Genomic DNA, 24,479 nt, shown 5'->3' on the forward strand with positions numbered 1-24,479 from the left:
TTAATTAAATGGACACAGCTGGAGGCCAGCACTATCTGCAACAATGTATCACCTTATACTGTTCCCAAATGATTATACTAAAAGAAACTGAACAGCTCATATGGACAGAGCTCAGTCCTGGCATGCCAAGAAAATTAACCCTCTAAATTGCTAAACCGAACCACTTTTATAGCATAGTACAGATTAGGGAAAGGCATTTTTTTGTCACAAATTTCAAAGCAGATGCTGCTATAAGGTCTGATAATACTCTTAGTGTTTACAACCAATAACTAATGTACAGGTCCCGCCTATTTATACACAGATTTTTTATACACAGATTTGACTCAACACGAATGGCCCCTGCAAATGAGAAGGAATGTGCTGATCCCTGGAGAAGGGGAAAATGCATCTCTTTAAAATCAGTTTAAAAAACTGAACATTCCTTTAACAATAGCCTCCTTAATGAGAGGGGGGGCAGCTGGCTGACAATCCATCAATCCTTCTCTCTCCAGCGGGCCCCTCCCTTCCCCCTGAGCATGTGAAAGAAAGGTGATCCCTTTGCATCGGTGAAGGGAGGGGCTGAGTGAAACTTTCTAAGCTCTTGGAGGAGGACTGGTTGATGGATTGTCTTCTTAATGACTCTTATCTTAGAGTCAAAAGGTCAGCAAGGCTGTTTTTAAATCACTGGAGCAAAGAAACTTTGTTTTTTAAATTGATTTGCTATAGTGCTTTTTTTGCTATCCACGAGTGCTTGGAACGGAACCCACGTGAATAATTAGTCTCAACCTGTATATCACTTAATACAATACTATATCTATAATTGAGATATTGTCAGTTCTTCTCGGTTTCCAAAAATCTTCAATACGTTGTATTAGTTAAGGATAAAGTGTCCTTTTGACACCATGTGCTTTGATTTTTGCATCATTGTAATCTGAGGTTTGTTCAAGTTTACAAGGGGTCTTCTATTTGAGAGAGACATGTTGTTTGAAAACTGAATAAAGAACTGTGAATTAAAATAGTTTCTCTAGTTCTAAAAACTAGAACTATAATTTAAAGAGGGTCTATCTTTATATTTGTGTACACAGTTCTAATCACTGTACTGAATTGCCCAGCTCAGGTGTGATATCATGTATTCCTATCATTCTTTCTAACTATCTGAAAACAGATTAATGAAAGCCAGTGCCCACTTAAGAGTTGGAACTTAACAAAGCAGAAGAGCTTGTTTTCAAGATCCTGGTGCCAATGGAAATAAATAGGCAAAAGTCCAAGTACTTCCATATAACTAGCATGTAGGTAAGACTGTAACTCTGTTTTGATGGAAGCTGTGGTGTTTTTAACTGGTTTTATGTTTTTGCAATTGTCTTAATAACGATTTAAACTTAGAGCAAGCCTTGAACTTCACCAAACTAGAAGGAGCAAGCTCAGGCCAATAAACTGCTTATTACTACTGTAATTGTTTTCTACAGTGCTTATGCAGGAAAAGATATGAGAATTGATTCTCCCCACGTCACAGAAAAACGGTGTGTAGAGGAAGCAAAACTAAGCCTGAAACCTTATGTATACTTACCTGGGAGTAAACCCCATTGAACACAGTGGGACCTACTTCTGAGAAATATACTTAGGATTCGCTGTGTGACTTTTTGGGCAATATCAAACAGCACACTTGCCAAAATGCCTAATATAAACTAATTAGTTTGCAAATTGTGCTAAATGTGCTGAAGCTTCTTCGTTGAGGGACTTTGCACAAACTGTTTGCACACAACAGGGGCTACAGAGATTAAGAACTGCTGTCACAGGTATCACAGCCTACACCAGAATAACAAGACCTTACATAAGAAAGAGTTGATGGAGTACATACCATGCTGGGAAGACCCAGATTCAAATCTCACTTCAGTTATTCACACTAGGCAGTCTTAACAGGCCATTTTTGTACCCTCACCACCCCCAATCTGACATATGGAGATGCTATTGACCTGCTTTACAGGGCAGCTGTAAGGATTATTGAAAAATATCTGCAACACATCTGACACTGAATATGGACTATATAAAGGTTAGGTACATTTTTGTAGTAAGTTCTTCTGCTCATCAATACACTACAGTATATTGTAGTGCTACAATATACAATACAGTATCTCATCTCTGAATACACAACACCTAAAGCAAAATCTGTTTTTCCCATGTTCAGCTTTATCTTTTACTACAATTCATGGAACTCCTTGGACTTCCTGATTGCTGAGTTATATGTAATTAGGTACATTTAACATTGCATTGAGAAAACTGCATACTGTTCCTCTTGTGGATATACACACTTGCTAGCTGTATCTTTATACTAATTCTGCTTAAAATATTCCAATGAATACTGTGACTGTCTCACTATAATCAGTGCAGTAGTAAAGCAATTAGTTTCAAAATTGCTATGGGGAGTGTAATGCACCTCAACTGGTTGTCTTAGTCTAAATTAGTGTAATACTAAAAGATACTTGAAAGGAACAGTTCATTTTAGGTAAAATGCTGTCAGGGTATTAATTCTTCGTGTTGCTGAAAATAAGAGCATTATCACAGTACTACTCTGAAAACCAAGTAAATGAATACGCTTTGAGGTGTGAAAGTATATAATTGAATTTGACATGACATTTGCACAGATGCAATTTTGCAAGTTATGACAATGTAGTTTGTTTAAATAAAAAAGCATGTTTTATTTAGAAAAGAAAACGGGTTTGGCTCACAGAACGCAACTGTATAGAACAATTCTCTTTTGTTGCTGAAACATCGTATGTGGTTGCCCTTTTCTTTTACAACAAAGAAAACATATTCTTGCCATTCTACATCCTACCAAGATGTAAAAGGCCAGCATCATAGTGTACCAAGGAGTTTACATTCTGATGCCAACCATACAGAATATAATCCCAAGTACTCTAAAATAAAAACAGAATTGTATAAAACATCCATCCATGGTCTTTATCAACCTACAACCTTATCAAAATTCAAGGGAACAGGCAACCATTTCCACAATATGAAAGGAGAAAGTGCAGAAGTGTTCTGTAGGTGGAAGGCTGGCATAAGCAAGTGTTACATTTCTCCATGTAAAAACCAATGTTTCCCCATGAATTTGGCTTACTGCTTTTGAGGGGACAAGTATATTAAAATTGGACAAATTTATTTTCCTGTTGCTTGGAACCAAGTCAACTAATCAGTGAACACAAGCCTCAGCTGTATTTTAAGATGTCAATTGTTCCCCAAGACTGAAATCAAAGCCAACAGGATGATCTCTAGTCCACATGTAATGGGTAGAGAGTGTCTGAAATAGTCTTGCTGCAGTATGAGAGCATTTTTTTTTAAAAAGGAAACAAAAATTAGAGCAAAAGTGATCCTCAGCACAGAGATGGGGAGCAGCCATCTTTCAAATATCTTTTTTTTAAAAATTGTTAAGCAGTTAAAACTGGGATGCTTGTGAAACTTGGGCCTGCTCACTGACTCTAACTTGACTCTAATTTGAAAATTAAAATGTTTTTTTGAACAAATTCATGGCATATACATAGGGTTTTTCACGCATCACTCTCTCAAGCACTGTTCAGTTGGGTCTGAGACAGTTGCAGAAGTAGTGCACACAGCACTCATAAGAACAAATATTGTGCTAAAATGATTAAAAAATTAAGTTTTCCTAGTGATAAAATGTTGTTGCCCAAGTGCCAGGAAAATTCAATTTCTCTGTAGGAGAACAATACCTTGAAAGAAAATATCTAGATCCCATGGAAGAAAAGAGCAAAAAATTGAGCAGTTATTTCACACACTGAAAATGATCATGCAGAAAAGACAATGCTAGCATTCATGTGGATCGATGGGGGAGGGAACCAAACATTTTTGTTATAACACCTATCTGCATGAAGGTTGACTCTTTTTTAAGACTTGAAAACGGAAGGCCTTAGGATTCATTTTGCATATAGGTAGTTATTAGAAAGACCTACAGCAGCCAGGATTTGTCAATCTCTAAAGTGAATTCAATGTGGAAGAAATTGTTAGCAAATAATTCCTTTAAAAGTAGTTAACAGAAGTTAACAATCTTTTTACTTCTTAAGGCACAATAGTACTTCAGAGTTAACCTGTTAATTATGTACATATCTCAGTATTAAAGAAGGTAAGTCAATAGAAAAGCACAAGAATATTAAGAAATCTATTATTGTTGCAACCTTGAAAATCTAACCATAAACATGGATCCATTGGCTATTACGTGATAGATATAAAAGATTAGCCACATAACTGAAAAGAAATCACTAAATAGTAGAAAAATGTATAACACTGAAGGGTAGATTTAATTTGCATATTTCCTCTTCAGTAATGCCTAATTGAGACATCAGTTTGGAAAAAAACTCCAACAATAGAACTCCTAGATTTTCCACACTGAATTAACATTAAGGACTTCTAATAGATGCCTTAATTAGACTTTATTATTCATGGAAATTTTACATGAATTAAAATCAGTTCCTATGTGCCCTGTTCCCATCTGAGTTACCAGAAACATGTACGACGAGACTAGAAGATTTTTAATCAAGACACTGAAAGCAATTTGTAACTTAAATCTGACATTCAGCTCTTTATAATCAGGACTAATATACTAAGCAAAAATTGCATCTTCATTATTTAGGCTGCAATCTCCTATACAAGTACCTGACATTCCACTGATATGCAGGATCAGACTTTTTAAAATTGACTTTTTAAATCTCCATAAAAATATTACAGTCTCTATCTATGTGCATACAATTGCTACCAAATGAAAACAGTAAACTCTATTAGAGTTTCTGGAATGATGCAAAGGAACCCAAGCCTGTACTAAGTACATGTAACCTTTGATTCATTGATTGTCACAGTCTACAAATCAGATACAAAAGTGTTTCGTATCTGATTTGTAGACTGTGACAATCAATGAATTGTCTTCTACCACTTGCATGAAACGCATCTTCGATCAAAACAGTCAATAGGAGACTATGCTCCTACAATCATAGGTATATTTCAGAAAGTGGTATTGAGCGATCACTGTTCTTTCTTCTGTGCCAGTTGTGATGCAGGGTTCCATCTTATCTCCCATGTTGCTTATCACCTACATCAAACCACTTGGAGAGAGTGTCCAAAATTATGGCATCATCCATGTGTGGATAACACATCAATCCAAAGAAGTTATGTTCTTGACTACCTGTCTTGATTCAGCTATGGATTGAATAGGGGTAATAAACTGAAACTCATTACAGGTTATGTGAAGTTGCTTACTGTTGGAGACCAAGGAACCCAAGACTGATAAATCTACCTGTTTCAAAAGAGAACATACTCCAATGAAATCAAAGCAAATTTGGACTGCCCCTGAATTCAGCCTTGCTCCTGAATGCTAAGGAGCACATTTCATCTGTGCAGATATTGTGTGAGCTTCATTCTTTTCTAGGGAAGAACCTTGCTACTATATAGAATACCCCACTAGCTTTTCATCTCAGTTACTCTATAATACGGTGCATTAATGACATGGTCAACTGGTTCAGATTACGGCAAATCTGTAAGATCAATTGGCTTTGGTCATAAATCCTATCCAACTTTCCAGCACAGATGCAGCCATAATGCAGCCCCAAGGGAAGGGAACAAATGTTCCCTTACCTTGAAGAGGCCTCCATACCTGCTCTCCACCGCAGGATTCAGCGTACACCTTGTTGGCAAGTCTGCATTAGTGCTGGAAAGTTAGATAGGTTTGGGTCCTTACTTTTACAGCCAAATGCAAGGTCCTATTTTAAATTTAAAGCAATAAATAGCCTGAGTCTAGAATATTTGATGGAACAACTATCTATATAAAATTTCTGAGATGGGCAGCCCAATCCTGAGCTGCCCAGAGCTCCCGGACCCAGCGGCTCCACAAAGGGCTCCTGCTGGATCCTGCGCTACTGCGGGAGGCTCCTTGGGAGAAGGGGACATTCTTCCCCTTCCCCCAAGTAAGGTAAGGAGCCCCGCAATGGGGCTACTCAATTTAGCAGCGACCAAATGGTCGGCGCTAAAGTAAATGCGCTCGTGTAGGGTGAGCAGCCCTGCACTAGCACCTTGGATCCTGCGGAGCTCAGCTCCGCAGATCTGCCTCTCCCCCTCCCCCTGACATGCCTCCCCATGCCTCCCCCTCGCCCCAGCCACGCCCCCGCCTCCCGTTCCGCTGCCCGGCAGTCCAGGAGATCGCGGAGCTGCAGAACCCAGGTGAACACCAGGTGCTAGCCCAGCACCAGCTGGCACTGGGCTAGCTCCGGCGGGAGCCCGGTGGTGAGCCCTGCAAATGTGCCTTACGGCACGTTTGCAACTTAGGTTCGCAGCACGGAGCCATGCCGCGGAACTCAGGATTGGGCTCTTAAGCTCTAGCGATGAGGTTCCATGATAGATTCCACCCACCACTGAGAGAAATTAGATTGTAATTCATTAGGAAAAGAGTGCTCTCAGTGGTAGCCCTAGTTTTGTGCAACTCCCTTCCGAGGTAAACCTTAAAGTGATTATGGATTATGTATAAAGAAAAGAGGAAGTTAAATATATCCAATGTGCTTTACCGTCGTTCTCATCTAATTTATGCATGAAAAATATCTGCTTGGAATTATCCTAAAATACTACAGATATCAACAATGGAGCTTGACATGAGCACTGAAAAAACAACAGCAAAATCAGAAATCAAATTTTGTGATGAAGATTACTGTAGACACATACTGCAAATATTTCATAGTTTGACTAGATATTCAAAAATGTGTTGATACTATCCCGAAACACACATATGTATTGTATAAAGGTCCTTTACAAATAACTTCTCTGCTAAAGATTATATTAATGACCACAATGGAAGCTTGCTTGAACTGCCACACAATTTGTGCAACTGTTGTTGACAAAACCATAAAGTTCGTTTTCCAGTTTTGTGAAATGCTCAACAGTATTCTCTCACTTTTTGACACTAATTCAAAGATTTGCCAAATATATGCAAAATACTGAAAGCAGTTTGCAGCTTGAGAGGATTTTATCTAAATAGTTAGTATATAAATAGGCTTGCATGCTCTTTGTGTGTGTGTGTGTGTTTACATTAGGCACATTCTTTACTTCTCCTTGAAGGAAACACTTCATCCCTATGTTTCACCCACAGTAACTGCCATAAATGGCTGACTTAAACACAAAATAAGAAAGATTACCATTCATGGGCTACCATCCAGAAAACTGCATGTACAACTAGCTCTCATTCTCAGCTACAGAAGACAGAAATACATGAATACAAACCACTCTCCACATGACAATGGGAAAGCCCTGGTTGTGCTCACAGTACTAGTTTGACTGGGTCACAGCCACAGCTTCCTTCAGTATTCAGAGCTCAGAAAGAGCTGTGTGCATAAAAAAGAAGGCAAGGATTATGCCATTGCACATCCAATCCAACTATAATTATATAATGATTGACAGCAAATATGGGAATATGAATACAAGTAAACAGTTCACTTTTAAAAGAAGCTGAGCCCATTGCAAGATAGCTTATTCAGAAGAAGTGCAATCATCTCTAACAATATTCCTCCTAGGATTACTCACATATTTTTAGGTATTACAGTACCTGGCTGGTTTGTGGACTGGACGGGTCATAAGAATAATTCTTCAGAGTATCCTGAGGATTCAGGTGAGGAGGATATCGGATTGTTGGATGAGAAAAGTAGCTAGATGGAGCAGGAGGGAGAATAGCTTGTGGTGGAAATGGCAATGGTGAAGGTGGAGGTGGAGTTCTAGTTGAGATGACTAGAGGAGAAAGATAAAATGAACATTATTTAGGATATGTCATTCTGGCAAAGCTCTTCATATAGCAAGAATATCCATATCACACACACAAAAATTGGAATGAATTCCTTTCCCTTCTGCCCAGTTCAATCTGCAGCATCTTTTAATCACCAGACTCTCATTCCCACAACACCCCATGGGACAAAGACTGTAGTTATTCTCCAAGTGCACAAATAGCTAGTTTATTCAACTTTGCATACTTGATTTAAACCTGCTTTTAAATACAGGAATTATTACCCTTCAGAAAACATATTTTAGTTGTTGTCTGACCTCAAACTCAGGCAAAGTAATTAAGCAGACGAACCATTTAAAAATTCAGAGCAATCTTACATGAAAGGGAACAAAGTCAGAGTCCTAAGAGTCAGCAAATGATTCCACAATGCCTTGCGCTACACCCTGGCTAACGTGTGGGAGGAGGGTAGGGAATAATTACTAAGCAATAACACCATGAATAATTAGCTGCCCATTGTGAAAATGCTAATGAATGTTCAACTTTGGGGCCTGGGAAAATATCTTGCCCAATGGCAATATCTTGAGTGAACAAAAAGGGTATCACATTCAGTACATAATTTTTCTTTGTATTCTCTTGTTTCCCCATAAACTTCTCTATCGAGAGATCATATGTAATGTCTAAAAACACTGTAAAGTCTTTAGCAATGAAAGGAATGTACAGAATGTCCCGCATCTGCAGAGTTGTTACACCAGGCGTAGAAATTGTGTTATTACAATACATATTAATCGCATTTCACTTATATAAGGGAGAAACTTTTTTTTGCATTGTAAAGAGAAAAACAACTTATAAGCAGGAAGTGGGGGAGAAGGGTTTTATTTGCATGAGAAGAGAGGTATAACATAATCTAACATGCCTATCACTCAGTGGTGCTTGCTAGTTTCTAATCAACTAAACAAAATTCTAAAATGAGTTTAAAATAAAGCTTTAAATCCTACAAACCTGTAAACTTATGGGCTACATGTGCACACCAGGACTCCCCCCCTTTCTAATCTGTGATGAGAGAGATCCAAGATGGCAGTGCCCAGCTGAGCTGGGAAGAAGAGGGTGCAGGGGTGCCATGAGCATGGTATGTTTGGGAACCACTGATTTTATGCAGTCCCTTTCTTTCACTAGCTCTGCCTTTCCTGAAGTGCCACTTTCCTCCCCTTTCTCAGGTTCCTGAGCCTCCTATACCTCTAGCCTTTCCTCGAGTTCCCTTTTCTCAAAGCACTGCTTGCTCGACCCCTTTTCTTCAGTCAGTATACCTTTGGACTTCCTGAGCTTCCCTATGAAATTTCTTATCAAACTTTCTAGTCCACAGTATCCTACCTTGCCCAAATAGCTCCTTCCTCCTGTGTGAAGGTCTGCAAGAATTTCTCAGATAATCTTACCTTTTATTTTACCTTTACGAGACTAGACTACTGCAAATAGTCCATTGCTGACAACGTCCCTCCATAGAGACAATATTAGGGAATATTTCTTGTAACAGCAAATGCTAGAGGCTTCATTGCTAGGGCCACTATAAAATCTCTTACTATACAAATTCTAATATCACATTGAAAAGTGTGGGGATGGTACTGAGAGCAAATCTATACATTACGAGAAACATGAAATTTGTTCCCAAGTTTTGCTTTAACACATTTCTGCCCAGCCCACACGACTACACATTTGATCCCTGCTGTGTATATGCAAATGTTGGGCAGAAATTGCTTAAATAAGTGAAGGAGAGGAGTGAGTGAAATAAAACTGGATGCAGGTCTCTTGCTATCTGGTGTGCTCCCTGGGGCATTTGGTGGGCTGCTGTGAGATACAGGAAGCTGGACTAGATGGGCCTATGGCCTGATCCAGTGGGGCTGTCTAACTATATTGTACTTATGGAATGTACTCCATGGCTCAATGATGGAAGAACTGTTTGCAAAGGAAAGATTAAATTTAAGAAGTTATCAATACACATCTAAAATTCATAACCCAACAGCCCAATCCTATCGTGAACTGGGCTGTCGTGCAGAAGAATATACGACAACAGAACAAAATTCCAAGCTCCATTTTCTGCGCACTGCCGTGAGAGGCAGCAGCACTACGCCTCTGCTGACAGCCCCTGCTCTGCCCTCTGGAAAAGGTAAAGCAGCTGTGGGGGCAGAGGGTGGGCAGGGGAGGGAAAACTAGGCAGGGAAGGGGAATGGGGATGGGAAGGCTGCAGAAAGGGGCGGATCCAGCAGCAATGGTGTGCACTGGATCCTATCCCTTCTTTTGCAAGCCTTTCTGTCCACTTTCTCTTCACAGACTTGTGCTAGCTACAGAGCTGGTGCGGGTTCAAGGAGACCCACTATAGAGCAGGAACCTTAACAGAGAGGCAGGGGGAAATGATTCCTCGTTGCCTTCGGAAGCCTCCCAATCTGCCCCCCTTACTGGATACAACACATTCCTTTTTGGTGTAGTTGCCCCAGTGGGGAGAGAGGAAAGGATAGGATTGGGGTTCAAAAGTTCCATTACTGTATCGTTTATTTGGACAATACTATGCATTTTAATAATTTTACCAATATCCTGCATGTAATTCAGAGGAGTCTTATAACGTTCATGCCAATATAGAATGGATGAGGTTTAATAGCTAAGGTATTCCTATATTGAGAAAAGGATAGAATATATTTGATTAGAATATATTTGAGATGAATTACTTGTTTTTTTTAACCGATAGGATTAATAATTCAATTCTATTCCAATCTGGCGTACAGGATGCGGAACTGATGGTGCAGTGGCCACTGTATCCTGTGCGCCAGCAGAGTACCAGGCCAGTTGGGAGAGGTAAGTAAAAAAAATGTTTACTTCCCTCTCCGGCCATTGCCTGCTTCCCTATGAGACTCCTCAGATCTATGCCAGGGCAGAGGTCATGTCTGGGCCAGGATGGGGGTTTTGAATATAGTGGATGCAAATGCTTCCATGATCTGCCCTCCATCCTGCTGCACTTTCAGGCCACCCACTAGCAGAATCCCACTGATGGACAGTGCTGCTGCTGGTGTGTGGCCTTCTGGGCTTTAAGCTGGTAGCAGCACTCTGCAGACTGGCAGAGGGCCTGCAACACTGACAGACCTTGCGGTACACAAGACCACCACAAGAATAAGATTGGGCCATAAGGATGCAATCCAACACATACTTACCTAGAAGAAAGTCCCACCAAACCCTGTGGAGCTTACTTCTGAGGAGGCATGTACAGGATTGTGTTGTAACTTGGCTGAGTGATGAATATGAGAATATTATGTGCCAAATTCAGAACAGATATATTTAATGGGAAAAAATGTTAGAGCAGATTTTTATTTTTTTTGAGAGGGGGAGCTAATCTGAAAGATTTACTCTAACTGAGGCACACAACAGCTCTCAGTCTCTTTCTTTAAGGGTATTCCATATCATTCTTAGTCCATCTTATTGCCAAATGTTAAATTTGGCATTAATCTATTTCTGCCCAGCTCACAGGTGTACACATTTGATCCCTGTTGCATATATGCAACGTTGAGCAGAAATGGCTTAAACAGATAAATAATGGCTGAAATAATTGCTTCTGCATTACTGAGGTAATGGAAGAGATTAGCTAGATGCTGGAGGCTTTTCCCCTCCTTCTTGTATCCTCACCACTGTGTGCAACTCCTGGGATCCCTGGATGGTGATGCTGGAAAGTGGTCAATCTTGATGAAGAATCCTGGGGAGATGTAGTGCTAAACAAAGGCTTTTCAGGTTTCTTCATTGTAGGAGAAGACATATCTGCAATGGCAATACCACATAAGAGCTACGTTAGCCCAGAGATCACACATTACAATACTATTTATCCTCCTTTAGGATCCCTCAGTCAGTTCCTTATACTGTATATATTACAATGCTAATTGCTTCCAAAATGGGCGCATGTTTCACTTAAATGGACAGCAGGAAAAATAACTGGTTTTTTTCATACCAGACAGGCATGGAAGGTATTACCTCAGCTTTCTTGTAGTTAGTGATCCATCTACAAGGCTTTTGTGTACTGTATTTCTTTAGATTACAGCCCAAAAGAGTAAAAACTAACAAAAGAGCAGATAAGAAAAATCCAACAAAAGAGAAAAATCAATTAAAAAGAGACAACTCAGGAGCAAAACAGCATCAGAGACTTCAAAAATTCAGCCAACACAGTAACGGATCTGCGTCTTGCCATCCCCTGGGGAAAAGACCCATGATGCCGCTTACCAAGTGCTATGGAGCCTTGCACAATACCAGGAAAAACTGAGAAAGAGTTCTGAAGCTTCCCTGCATTCTTAAACAGTACTCCAGGAAACCGGAAGTACTGCTTAAGATCGCATTGGAAGCCTCAGAACACTTTCCACGTGGCCTGGACCACTGCAAGGACTCAGCGCTTGGGACATTTGTCCCCCTGTCCTCCTTCCAGGCCCGCCACTGAGCCAACAGGTAGGTCAACAATCAAACAAACAAACATTTTAACCAAGTGGAGGAAAGCCAACTTGCAAGATGTAAACTGGGCATCCCTGGAAAGGAAGTTTCAGAATTTGAGTGTGAGCACTGCAACCATCTTGTCCCAAACAAGCAAACCTCAGATATCAGTAAAATATGGAGCCAAGTCTTCTTCACTGATCTAGTTTGTTCTGGTAGGGAGAGGTATGCAAAGTCTATGCCTCACAAAAAACTTCAGTGTTGGATAGCAGTCTTGAAAACCAGCTTTTTTCTCTCATAAGTTACCACAGTTACAAATTTTCCACATTGAGGTGTTTTCAAGCAAAACATTCTACCATATGAAATTGAGATGGTACAGTGTCTGTGTGAAAAATATGGCTACAATCCTATTCACATTTACCTGGAAGGATGTTCCATTTAATCGAGTCTTACGTCTCAGTAAACATGTATGGAATTGCACTGTAAAGCATGTATCAAACATTTAATGCCTAGAAGGTGTTTGTTTCCGGTAAGTTAGGATTAAAACAGAACTAAACACAATACTAAACTGAATAAGCTTACTTCTGAGTAAAATAAATAACACCATTTTCAAACATCCCGATTAATGCCTTATTTTATTGTTTTTAGAACTGCAACCATCTTGATTATATAGGAAGGGCCCCATACCCATGGATCCTGTATTCATGGATTGCCCTGCGCCCCCCACACGTGCCCCCTCTGGAGGCAAGGACAGCTCCTCTCCCCTTGCCTCTGGAGGGCTTCTGAGCTCAGCAGAGGCCGTGGATGGCCAGGCTCAGACTGAGATATGGGGCTGAAAATACGTGACTTCAGTTACACAGTTTGCCAGTTACACAGACAAACTGGAAGTGACATTTTTAATGCCTTATAAAGCATTAGGAGGCCTGGAGAAACCCTCCAGTATTTGCCTGTATCCACAGTTTCAGCTGTCCGAAGGGGGTTCTGGAATGGAATCCTCGCAGATAAGGGGGCACGCCTATGTTCATATAAGAAAGGTGGAATACAAATGTTTAAAAATGCACCATCTCCACTAGTTTGCTTTTCTATTACACTTATTGGCAGGTTACAACCAGCAGAAGATGTACTACCTAACTTGACATTTTCATGAAGATAATTTTTTTTCCACCTGACAAATCTGAAAGCTCCCTGTATGGTTCAAGATATTGACATGAATGATTCTGTCCAGCATTCATATCTTAAAAAAAACCTTGTATATCTTTACATGAACATATTACAAAAATGACAGAACAAAATTTTGTCTGGGTCTTCAGATAAATACATAATAGAGGCAGGTAGAATTGGGAAGAGTATACAAAGCTAGATACATAAGGGGTAAGGCCAAAAGATGGAAAGAGCAGAAAGCCAATACAGAATGCAGTAAATCTCAAAGTGTGTGTGCCAAGGCATTAATATACCTTGAAAAATTAAGTCATTATGTTGAATGCATTCACCACTCTAAGTCCTCAGAGTGGGGAAGCCCCAACCAGTATTAATCACCTTTCTCTGCCAGTATACAGGCAGTCCCAAGAGAGGAGGACAGGATATATAACCCTAATGCAGACTACGCTGTACATAAACCTAAGCCCAGTCTGACTGGGCAAAGAGAAGGGCAGGATGCCAAGAAACAGTATCAATTATATGACTGTTCCAGCTGTATGTAGTGATAATACCAAATGGTGAACACAGGGCTCCCCCACCCATTGCAGCCTCTTACAAGCTGAGCTCTTGCCAAGTTTGGGTCTAGCTTGTAATAGACTTGATTCAATGCTAGACCTCCCCTTTTCCAAATTTAATCTTGTGATAGGGAAAAATTGCACTGGGGAAATCTCACAGCAGTGCAGTTCTTAAGGCATCAATTTCTATTGAGAATCCAGAGAAGTATAATTTTCCATTTCTCCCAACTCAGTGGACTGGGGGGGGGGGCAGGGAATGAAAGTATAACTCCCAGGATTCCTGGAGGCAATGGAAGTTTCCCAATAGACTTAGGAGACTCTTATATTGCTGGAAGGCCTTGATGGAATTGCTTCTTGCCGTTAATTACTCACAACAGCTTTGAGATGTAGGTAGTCCTGAAATACCTGGTGGGCAACAATACAATTCATTGCACAGAATACAATTCACTGAAATATTTCATTGAAATCTATATGCAATAAGCTGTACTCCTGTTTCCACTGGAGATGCAAATGGTACCAGCTCCTTTATTTTTATTACAGCCCTTTGTTTAATTAGATTATCGCACCCATTTCCCTCTAGCACAAAAGAGAAAGCCAATATTATGTAAGCCAATATTAAAAAAAAAAAACAAAAAACCCTGACAAAATTAAACAAACATCTGCTGCTGGTACTGTGACTGTTCATGGATGAGTTGTCTTAATAGTGCAAAAAGTGTGTGGAAAGAAAAAAAGTGTGCTGAAAGTAGAGGCGGCTCTTTTAGATAGGGTGTACAGCATGCTGAACTGGCACCTGGAGGGCAACGCAAAGGTAAAAGTCAAAACACATTTATTTTTCTGTAGCTCCTCTGTCCCTCAAGATGACAGTTGGGAGCTGAAGCTCTGGACCAAGTACACCAGTGCAGGATGACCCAGCAAAAGCATGAAAAGGATTTGCTCTTTTCAGAGGTATACTGCCTCTGACTATGGGGAGTTTCATTTAGCTGTCAAGGTTGATAAAAGGGGCTTCATGGCAGAAGATAAGAAGGTAGGGTAGTGGTTCTCAACATTTTTTTCCCCCGTGTACCCGTTGGCTGCCCGTTTCCATGAATTGTATCCCTCATACTATCAAAATGTTTGTAATTAACATAGCTGCCTGTTATTTCAAATTTATATGTTTTCAACTACTGATCCATATCTGATAATACATGAATTGAAGACCAGAAACTAGCAGTTGCTGGGGCTTTCACAGCCAGCTAGCTTCCTTCCTGCCTGCCTGCCTTGCCAGCTCCACAAGGCATTCTAATACAGACCTGTCTTTTTCCACCACTATTCAATTCTTTTTCAAGTACCCAAAAGGTCTGGGCAAGTATTTCTTGGGGGTACACAAACCCCAGGTTGGGAGCCACTGAGGTCGAGGAAGTCTTTGGTGATTGCAGCTAAGAGAGGATGTGGGAATGGCTTAGCAGGGTGTGGGCTTGTACCAGTGTTGCTTTTGGGAGGCCCTAGACACCACTAAGCACCTATCTTTTGCAATCTGACAAACATCAGTTGCAGTCATAAGGCTAAGAGTAAACTTAATTTACTGAAGCAGGGAAACCTGGGTTCCAATTATCACTCAGCTATGAATATTCAGGTAAACTTGGGCCAATCATTCTCTCACGATCTAATCTACCTCACAGAGTATAACAAGTGAATGAAGGACCTTGTACATCAGTTTGAGCTCCTTGGATGAAAGATGGAATAAAAATGTAATTAATAACATAATACCTGATCAAGGGATATAAAGCTTGGGAGCCCAGAGCTGGTCAGGGAAGTGAGATATTTTTCAGTGGGCTATGTTGGCTTCTGAAGAAGCCTGCCACAGATAGTGGGTGAAACATAAAGGTAATTCTTGTTTTTAAATTGATCTCGGCATTTTAATCCGATAAACACTGACTGAATTAATAAATACTTTGCTAAGGATCATTCAGGGGCACAACTATTATTATCACACCATATGCATAGTTCTATGAAAGAAACCAAGCATACAAAGGAATGAATTTTGTTCCTAATAAGAACAATGAGAAAAATAGGGAGTGGAATCTTGCACAGAAGTACATTAAACAAATGACATCTTGGAAGTCTCCACAGTTTGTGCTTCAACTGTTACTACTCCACAGCAGTTTCTCAAATCTCTGCACACTGAATTTCTAGAATGCACGGAAGATTGAATGTAGCTTGTGAATGTCACCTATTTAAACAGAATGGTTCTTTTTAAACAGAAAAACTATTTTAGTTGCTTGAAGTGAAGTGAAATATAATCAGAGCTTCCTGTATTTACTCCCACCCAATGGCATTCCTTATGTTACATTAACTTGAGACGGGTGTGAGTAGAATCGGGAGAAGGTTGTGTCACTGTTGTTGCTGAACTGGTGGTTTTCAAAACTTTAAGTCACTAAGTAGTCAAAACAGCTACGTAGCATACACTGTGTGTGATGATACCTGTAAATGAAGGGACATGCCAGTGGCAGTCATAAACCCTTTTTCCGTGCTAGTACAGACAGCATGTATCACTCAACATAGGGGATATGTATTTTAAGAAAAAAATGCAAGGTGTCCAATACACCACAGCGAAATATAGAATTTGATGGGATCAATAACATATGCAGAACTTGTAGCAACAACGACCAGATGGCTGAATCACTCACAGCAGCGTCCAATGTTCTTAGTATTGTGAAATAATTCTAATGATTTCTCTGGTGTCCCTAGTTTGCACTGACATCATCATGGAGTATTTATATTCTATTCACAGTGGAATAACAGACACAGTGTACAGCAAAACCAGAACAAAAACGGTTTGTATAGCTTACAGAGAGATCGCTATTGGTCCCTCCTTGATCAAGATAATAGGCCTCATTAAGATAAATAAGAGTGTGGGACTAACTTTGAAGAGTTGTGGGCTTTAGTTAAAAGCAAGTTGGCGGTGACACTGGAGTACTCTGTTTTCTCTAATGCAACATATGCATTTTTGCCAGCAATCTACGTACTATGAACATTTGTTACATTTTTAACTGGCCAGTAAAAAGGTATTTCAGTCATCTACAAATTTAGGCTCAGTACTGATAATAACAAGTGATTAAAAGAAAATATAAAATAGGATGCTTACAAACGCGTTAAAACGTGTAAGTCAATTAGCATTTCTGGAGACTAGAGAATGAAACAGCATTCTTATCAGTGAGGCCTGCTTGTGCTTCATTTAAAAAAATAATAATTCTAATGTACTTACATAGAAATTAAGTGCCCAAATCCCTAACCAAACTGTTAGAAATGAATAGTATAGTAAAATAGTTAATAGTATCTAAACATGTCCCTGAACAGAACGGAGAGGAAAAAAATTAAAACTGAGTATTGCTAGATTAAAAGCTTAACAGTGCTGCTCTAAAAGCTATTCTTGCATAATACTATAAAGGTAAAGAATATGCATGTCTGGACTGTGTTATGTTATAAATTTTAAAGCACTAGCACATCAAAGAGATAAAGGCTTATGCAAATTGAAAAAAAAATGTTAGATCAACTCATCTCCCAACAAGGTAATTCCATCTACAAAGGCAGGGAAAAAGAGTTGCCGTGAAGCATAGCGTATGTAGCCTGCTCAACGGCAGCTTGCACAAATGGTGCTCCAGATGTATATCTGTTCAAGTCAGCCCAAGGCAACTATTTTGATCAATTCTAATGCGATAAAATGCTGCAGGGAAAGTGTGCAGAAATGTGTTTACGTCAGACTTTAATTAAACTGTTGTTTGCTTCCAAAGAACCTTAGGAAACACTAATGAGACATGAGTTTCAGCAATTTCCTCATCAAAAGCAAAGACTCTCTGCCTCTGTATGAAGCAGCCTGCCAGCCAAGTAGCTCCCTCGATAAATGTCACATGGCACACCAATCAGCAAGCCACCTGTTAATAGAACTTTACTGGAGTCAACTTGTGAGCTAGACAGAGTTCAAGCATCCACCTGCCTACGTTGGACACCTGCTCAGCTTTCACAGACAGCAACACAACATGCTCACTTTTCTATGATCCTATAAGGAAGAGAGCCACAGAGGGATAGAAGCACAGACGTAGAATAAATAGATTTGCATCGCTTCTACCCAGCCCAGCTTAAATCCCAGACCCATCTCTCCATTTAGTCGTATCTTCACACTGCTTAATTTAGCAAATTATTTCTTTGCAAAGAGTATTGGATTGGATTCAAAGAACCAGGAACAGAAGGAAATTACCTGCTAGAGCTCTTCCACAAATGCTTGCACAAGAATTCATGTAATGCTATAATAGTTCTGTATCGAGGGGTTCTGTATCAAGAGGTTGTGAACTCTTATGGAAGCAAAAGAACTTGGATTTTATTTTCACTTTTCTTGTGCAGTCTTTTAGCACATCGTGTTAAACAGACTTTCAGTGCACAGAAGATACTCTCCTCTTGCATCACCAACCCAGAGTGCTTCAAAAGAAGCCAAGCTGGCTGCAATCTTATTCCTTTTAGCGGAGTATATCACAAAGAATCAGCGACAGAACAATCCTTTTGACAACTAAACAGTTTTTTTTAGTCAGAATCAAACCTTAATTAAAATACAAACTAACTGAAATGAAAACATTATCCTGCAGTTAACTTATACTCCACTAATGAAGCCAGCTCACATGGATCTGTCTTATAAGATTTTCAGAAGATGGCCCAGGTTCCTGGGTTGCCAAAAGATGAGTTTCTAAGGGCAAGAGTACACCCCCACATGTTCCTGGAAGAGTTGTTAATTACTGTCATTTTACAAAAGTGTGTTTGTATTATTGGAGCCGATTCAAAGAAGTCACATTTTGCCCACATCAAGACATGGGACAAGGTAGTGTGGGTTAAAACAAATCACAGTTTATTGAAATAATCAAATCTGAAATGGGAACTCCCTAACCTCAACTCCACCCCCATTTAGAGCCGATTCCTACACTGGAAGAGATAACAGCCTCTGTGGATACCCCCTTTGGATTATTCTACCCTAACTCAAGGCAAAGGATTGACAACTAACAATCCCCAGCTTCTCACCATCTTCCTTCCAGTACCTTCCCAGTGGAGAAAGCTATGAGCTGCAAACAGCCCCAAGCGATTAAGCGTCTGGAGCTGATTCTGAAATCCTTGCTCAAAGGGATCCCATCCACACTCAACTGTGAAAACCAATGAGTTTTGTTTTGGATTCCCTTTAATCAATCAGTCAATCTTGGCGTACACACCAATCCCTATTCTTAATTCCATACCAATACAAAATGTGCCAGCTGTGACCAACCTGGCTAAACAAATCTACCCTTACCCAAACTCACTCCAAGGCCAGTCAGGCAGTGAACAAAAAAAATCTTACTTGGCTCCAAAGGCAACAAGTTAATCCTCAGATTGTTACAGGGATGGTGGTAGGGACTTTGAGTTGCTCTGCTGGCTTCCACTGCCTCCAAAACCCTGCCTCAAAAATGAAACCAGCCAATGACTGGTTGATAGTACGCTTCTCTGAATGGGGGAAAGAGGCAAGAGATACTCCCAGGGCTATGCATACAGTGACATTCTGTAAATCAGGGGACATAGTTATATTCATTAGGACCCCTGATTATACAACAACTTTCATATAAGGAAAACTAAAGTTCTGCATTTAGAATAACAGGAATAGATAACATCAAAACTGATCCCCAACACCTGGCAGGGCTGTTCTCCACTGAAAAAGATAGCCAAGTGTCTCAGTGCCGAGAATGCAATGTTAAACACTGCAGTTCCAATGAGTTCTTGCAATATATGGGCCCTCTCTCTTCCCTGCCTATCATATTCATGGGCTTCCCTGCAATTTTATATAAACGCGAGGAACACAAAGTGAAAGATCAGTATGCCTTTCAATTTTCTTCCCAGACAACTGGACAATGGCTGTTAACAGAAGTATACAAACATTTATAATTTGTCTATGTATTGGTCTGTATAGTATAACTGTACTACCAGCATCACCCTGCACTGTAGTCTTTAACATCTGTTTACAAAATCCTACCAAACATTAACAATAGATGATTAGATTTATAAACTTCAGAAATATGTTGTGGATTACATCATCTAGCCATTTCTTCAAATGATTTCATAACCAACAGAAACAGAACTTTAAAAAAAACATTGGCGGCTGTGAGGAAATTTAATTCTAACAGCCAAACATATTGCACTTGATAGTGAATAATATGCTATTTATCCATTAAGAACTGGTATATCGCTAAAGTTCATAATGCCTCTAGGGTGAAAAACCACTGAGTGCAGCATCTTATTTATTAGTACTAGGAATCAAAGATATTTTGGGCTATAATACAAAATCAATAAAGTGAGATCAGTTTTTTAATTCTCATGAAACTAGTTAGAAGGACTTCTCGCTTAAGACTTCGGCATTGCATGTGAAGTGATCATTTTGTAGAAATGATATACAGTCTAAGGCACCACATTCAGACAGAAGGTCAGTATTCAACAAAACTAGGTAGAGTCAATGCTAATGAAATCAGATCATTTCTAAGTAAACCTAATTGTTGGGATTAGATCCTATAATGCAGTGTTTCTCAAACTGTGGGTGGGTCACAAGCCAATTTCAGGTGGGTTCTCATTCATTTCAGTATTTTATTTTTAATATATTAGACTTGATGCTCCCATGGTATGTGACTGTATTTGGGGAAATGTTACAGAACCGTACTTTGAACAGGCTACTATGTATAGGCTTTTAACAATGATAGTCAATGGAGTTTACTCCTGGGTAAGTATGGGTAGGATTGCAGCCTAGGATTGTTAAAAATTGTTAAACATTTTCCTGCTTGATGATATCACTTCCAGTCATGACATCAGTTCCAGTGGGTCCTGACAGATTCTCATTCTAAAAAGTGGGTCCCAGTGCTAAAAGTTTGAGAACCACTGCTATAATGTGTTTTAATCTGCAGCTTAAAGACTTGAGCAAAATATTAAATTATGTTTCGAACTCATGCAGCCATGAAAGCCTTAGTATGTTCGTAAACCTAACTGTACTGAATTGAGGTCACAATTTTGTGTTTACCATTAGTATACCAGCAATTTCCTCTATTGAAGAAATTTCATATTTACAGATTTAGAAAAAAAAATTGCAAGATGCTTTTATTATTCAAAGCAATTACTTAGGTCAACTCAAGTTGTTTAAAACTCTTATCAGCTCAGGATAATCACTGTGCTTGACACAGCAAAAAAGTCACAGTTTAATGTGACCATGTTTATGGGCATTTGGTGGGCCGCTGTGAGATACAGGAAGCTGGACTAGATGGGCCTATGGCCTGATCCAGTGGGGCTGTTCTTATGTTCTTATGTTACTGAAATCAAAAACAGGATGACAGTGACAGTGCTTATGCTACAAAGTACTTTCCATCTGGAAATAAACTACTTGTCTGCCATGAGAAACCAGGAGCAAGGACCACTGAGTAGCTTGTGAACAAGCAACTCTTACAAAATCAGTTTGTGTTGAGAAATGCCATTGGGAGAACGGAGAATGTAGCTGACAATGCCTCCCAGCTAAATCAAAGGTATTGCATTTTCCTACGTTTCCCATGTGTACCAGTGACAATGGACACTCCTAAGTGTGCTCAGAAATGTCCACTGCCCTAAGCATTAGCTAGCAATGGAATCCTCAGCCCTGGCTGCCAACCCTTCTCATCCAGTTTGATAAAGTGATGTTTGGGAAGCTCATTGTAAGCCAGGACCAAATTTTAAGGAGGGTTGGTCTCAGCCCACAATGGTTCATTATTTTCCAGGCTGGAAGAGTTTGTTGCCAAATCCATTCATTATCAGTTTTGTATTTCAGCACCATGACCCTTGAATTACCATGACTATGACACCGTGTTGTGTACATTGTAAAAACCAGTTCATATTTATGTTTTTAAAAAGAGGGAAAACAATAAAAGCAAGTGACTTGTGCTTCTTGTTTCTATACTGATGTTGCATTTTGCAAAGTGAGACAACTAAATTTCTCTGTGATTCACGGACACTCCCTGTGGGTGGCATTCCCAAATCTCACTTACAGCACAATTCTAAACAGGTCCTATTAAGTCAATGGGATTTATTCCCACTTTAGTGTGTACAGGATTGCAGCCGTAGTATGTTAAATCCAAGTGTTGCTAACTACTTTCTTGAAGAAAATCTGCAAGCAATTTTCACTTCACTTGTGAGTGGAGCAACCAAGGCCCACAGAAGGAAGAAAGCTTGGCGCAGGGACAGAATGGAGTGAGGGTGGAACAGGATGGGGGAAGGCGGGAGGAGATGGAGCAGGGTGGGTGGATCAGGCCCAGGAGGGGGCAAGATCAGCGGCAGTGGTGCATGCCGAATCCCAGGGCCCTTCCCACGCCTGATCCGCCTGCACTGATAATGCAGACTTGCACCAGCGATATCACTAGAGCAGGCTCAAGTTAACCTGTTGCAGCTGCTGGGGCTTAGCCCATAGCAAAGGAACAAATGTCCCCTTAACTAGAGACCTCCAGCAGTAAAAAATCTGTGTGATGCATCATAGCGTACACAAGTGCTGCTGCATCAAACATGTGGGTTTAAGTTGGATGGTTTTCTCTAGAAGATATAAAACCCTAATTTTTCCTATATTTGAAGTGTCAGCACTGGCTAATTAGCAAAAGTCTTGATTGGTGCATAAACTATTCTTCTTGAGATTCCCTACCTTTTATTCCTACAACCAAATGCAGCCTTTTTTTTTTGTATTGACCAGTCAAATGTGGATATCTGTGATTTAAAATTGTAAAATCAACATTGCCTAGCTTATGACTGTTAAATCAATAAAAATTTCTTCAGTGTGATATCCTAATGTTCTGATATAATTGAGAGTTGTAATTACAGGGAAATGAACATGGATTTTATGCTCCTGTTTTTTCAAGATTCCCTCTGAAATGCCATTGGTACCATGCCGCTCTATTGAGAAATATGGCTGCCAAGAGCATTAGGCAGACCAACTGCAATCAACAGCTTTCCTTTGAAAACTATTTTGACAGGAAAAGCTTGTCACAGGAATATTAAGATGTATAAGCCGAAAAAGAGGAGCTTTTGAGCATTAGTTCCTGAATATACGTCAAATAAAAACCCAATAAAAGTTGATGTGTAAGGAACGTATACATTTATTACCATATATTGTGGCATATTAAATATATACAACAGTACAACAATTTGCTAATAGGGTGTGTGTGTGAGTATATATATACTTGGCCATGCTTTTAATAAAACTGAATATATAGTAACAGAATTCAAGGGTATTTAATGAAATTATCCTTACAGAATAAATGCATTTGTCAGACTATTGCCACTGTTCATCCCTCAGTAGGTGCCTTAAGAATTACCTTTGAGCTTTGTCCAGTGTAGGCGAGCAAGTGGCCCAGCTGGCCAGTTATTGTTTTCAGTTCCTGAACAGCACTACCTACCTCCTCTTTTAATTCTCTTAGTTCAGAAATTAAGACATCCATTTTAGAAAAACCATGAGAAGTGGGTCTAATGAGGAAAGATCCATCTGGAGATGGCCCCGTAATTAAAGGTATTCCAGAAAAAGCAAGTCCAGAAGAAGGGGAGATAGCAAAAGACGGCAGGGGTCCAGAAGAAGGATATCCCGCAGAAGAGATTTGTTCCTCATCATAAGGAGGTCCAGTAGTGGGTAGAAGAACAGGTGAAGGAGATCCAAGAGCTTCTGTTTTAATGGTAACCTGTGGCTGTAACTGTTGGCTACTGTTGAATGCAGGAGAACCGTAGGAAACTGAACATGTTGAAGAAACTGTAAAATTAAAATTCATTTAATTGTACACACTAATGTACAATTCCACATGAATCTCTCTCTATATTAAAGGTTCTAAAAGATAGTATTTCAAACAAACAATCTATTATCTGTACTGTTTTTAAGAATACTATTATTTTACACTCCTGGACAAATACATATCTCTAGTCTAACTAACAAGCTTAAACTTTTGCTCAGATGCATGAAAGTAACACCTGAAATGTTTCAAAAAAACAGTTTGGTTTATGAACTTTTAAAAAGAGATACTGGACATCTTTACAATCCATGTCAGCTCTTTTCCTATATCTTCAGCATAGCAGTAAGCTAGATTGTAATAATTTAATACATTTTAATGATTCCCTTTCTAAGCAAGGTCCTCCTTCCATCAAGGCAATTGTTTTAAAACTCATCTAGTCCCTATAACCATCTAAACAGCATGATTATCATTTCATTATTATCCAAAACTGGATAAGGATGGGAAGGAAAGGCCTTGCTGAGAGCAATGATGCTGATGCATAAAACACAGCATATTCAAAATCATATTGGCATGACTGACCATTCCTTTTCACCACCACAGTTTGAATATTATTTTTGCAAAGACCAGGATCCAAATAACTTCTTAGGAACAAGCAAGCCCTTCTGTGCACACCTGGAGACATTCCCCTTTCATTTTCCAGTGACAGCCCTTGTACTGTGTGGGAGGCACCTAACAGATCCCCTGTGTTTGGGAAGTGACTTGGCAGATGGCTGCAGTTGTAAAGGTAGAATGTCAGAAACGGCAGTTCAAGAGCAAAGC

General features: G+C 39.7%; 1 protein-coding gene across 12 annotated transcripts in view; it reads right to left on the minus strand.

The window, feature by feature from the left end:
* NFIB (nuclear factor I B) overlaps nt 1–24,479 on the minus strand; it is a 265,788-nt gene that overhangs the window by 45,724 nt on the left and 195,585 nt on the right. For 11 of the 12 annotated variants that reach the window (XM_066617107.1, XM_066617102.1, XM_066617101.1 and 8 more), the window contains exons 7-8: nt 11,405–11,533; nt 7,571–7,749 (exon numbers count right to left, since the gene is read on the minus strand). In XM_066617107.1, the coding sequence (XP_066473204.1) occupies nt 7,571–7,749; nt 11,405–11,533 (308 nt within the window). Of the gene's footprint in view, nt 1–7,570; nt 7,750–11,404; nt 11,534–23,101; nt 23,684–24,479 lie in introns of those variants that run through there. The other variant, XM_066617110.1, reaches the window with a different exon arrangement.

The sequence above is a fragment of the Tiliqua scincoides genome, chromosome 2 (genome assembly GCF_035046505.1).
Source record: "Tiliqua scincoides isolate rTilSci1 chromosome 2, rTilSci1.hap2, whole genome shotgun sequence".
Lineage (NCBI taxonomy): Eukaryota > Metazoa > Chordata > Lepidosauria > Squamata > Scincidae > Tiliqua > Tiliqua scincoides.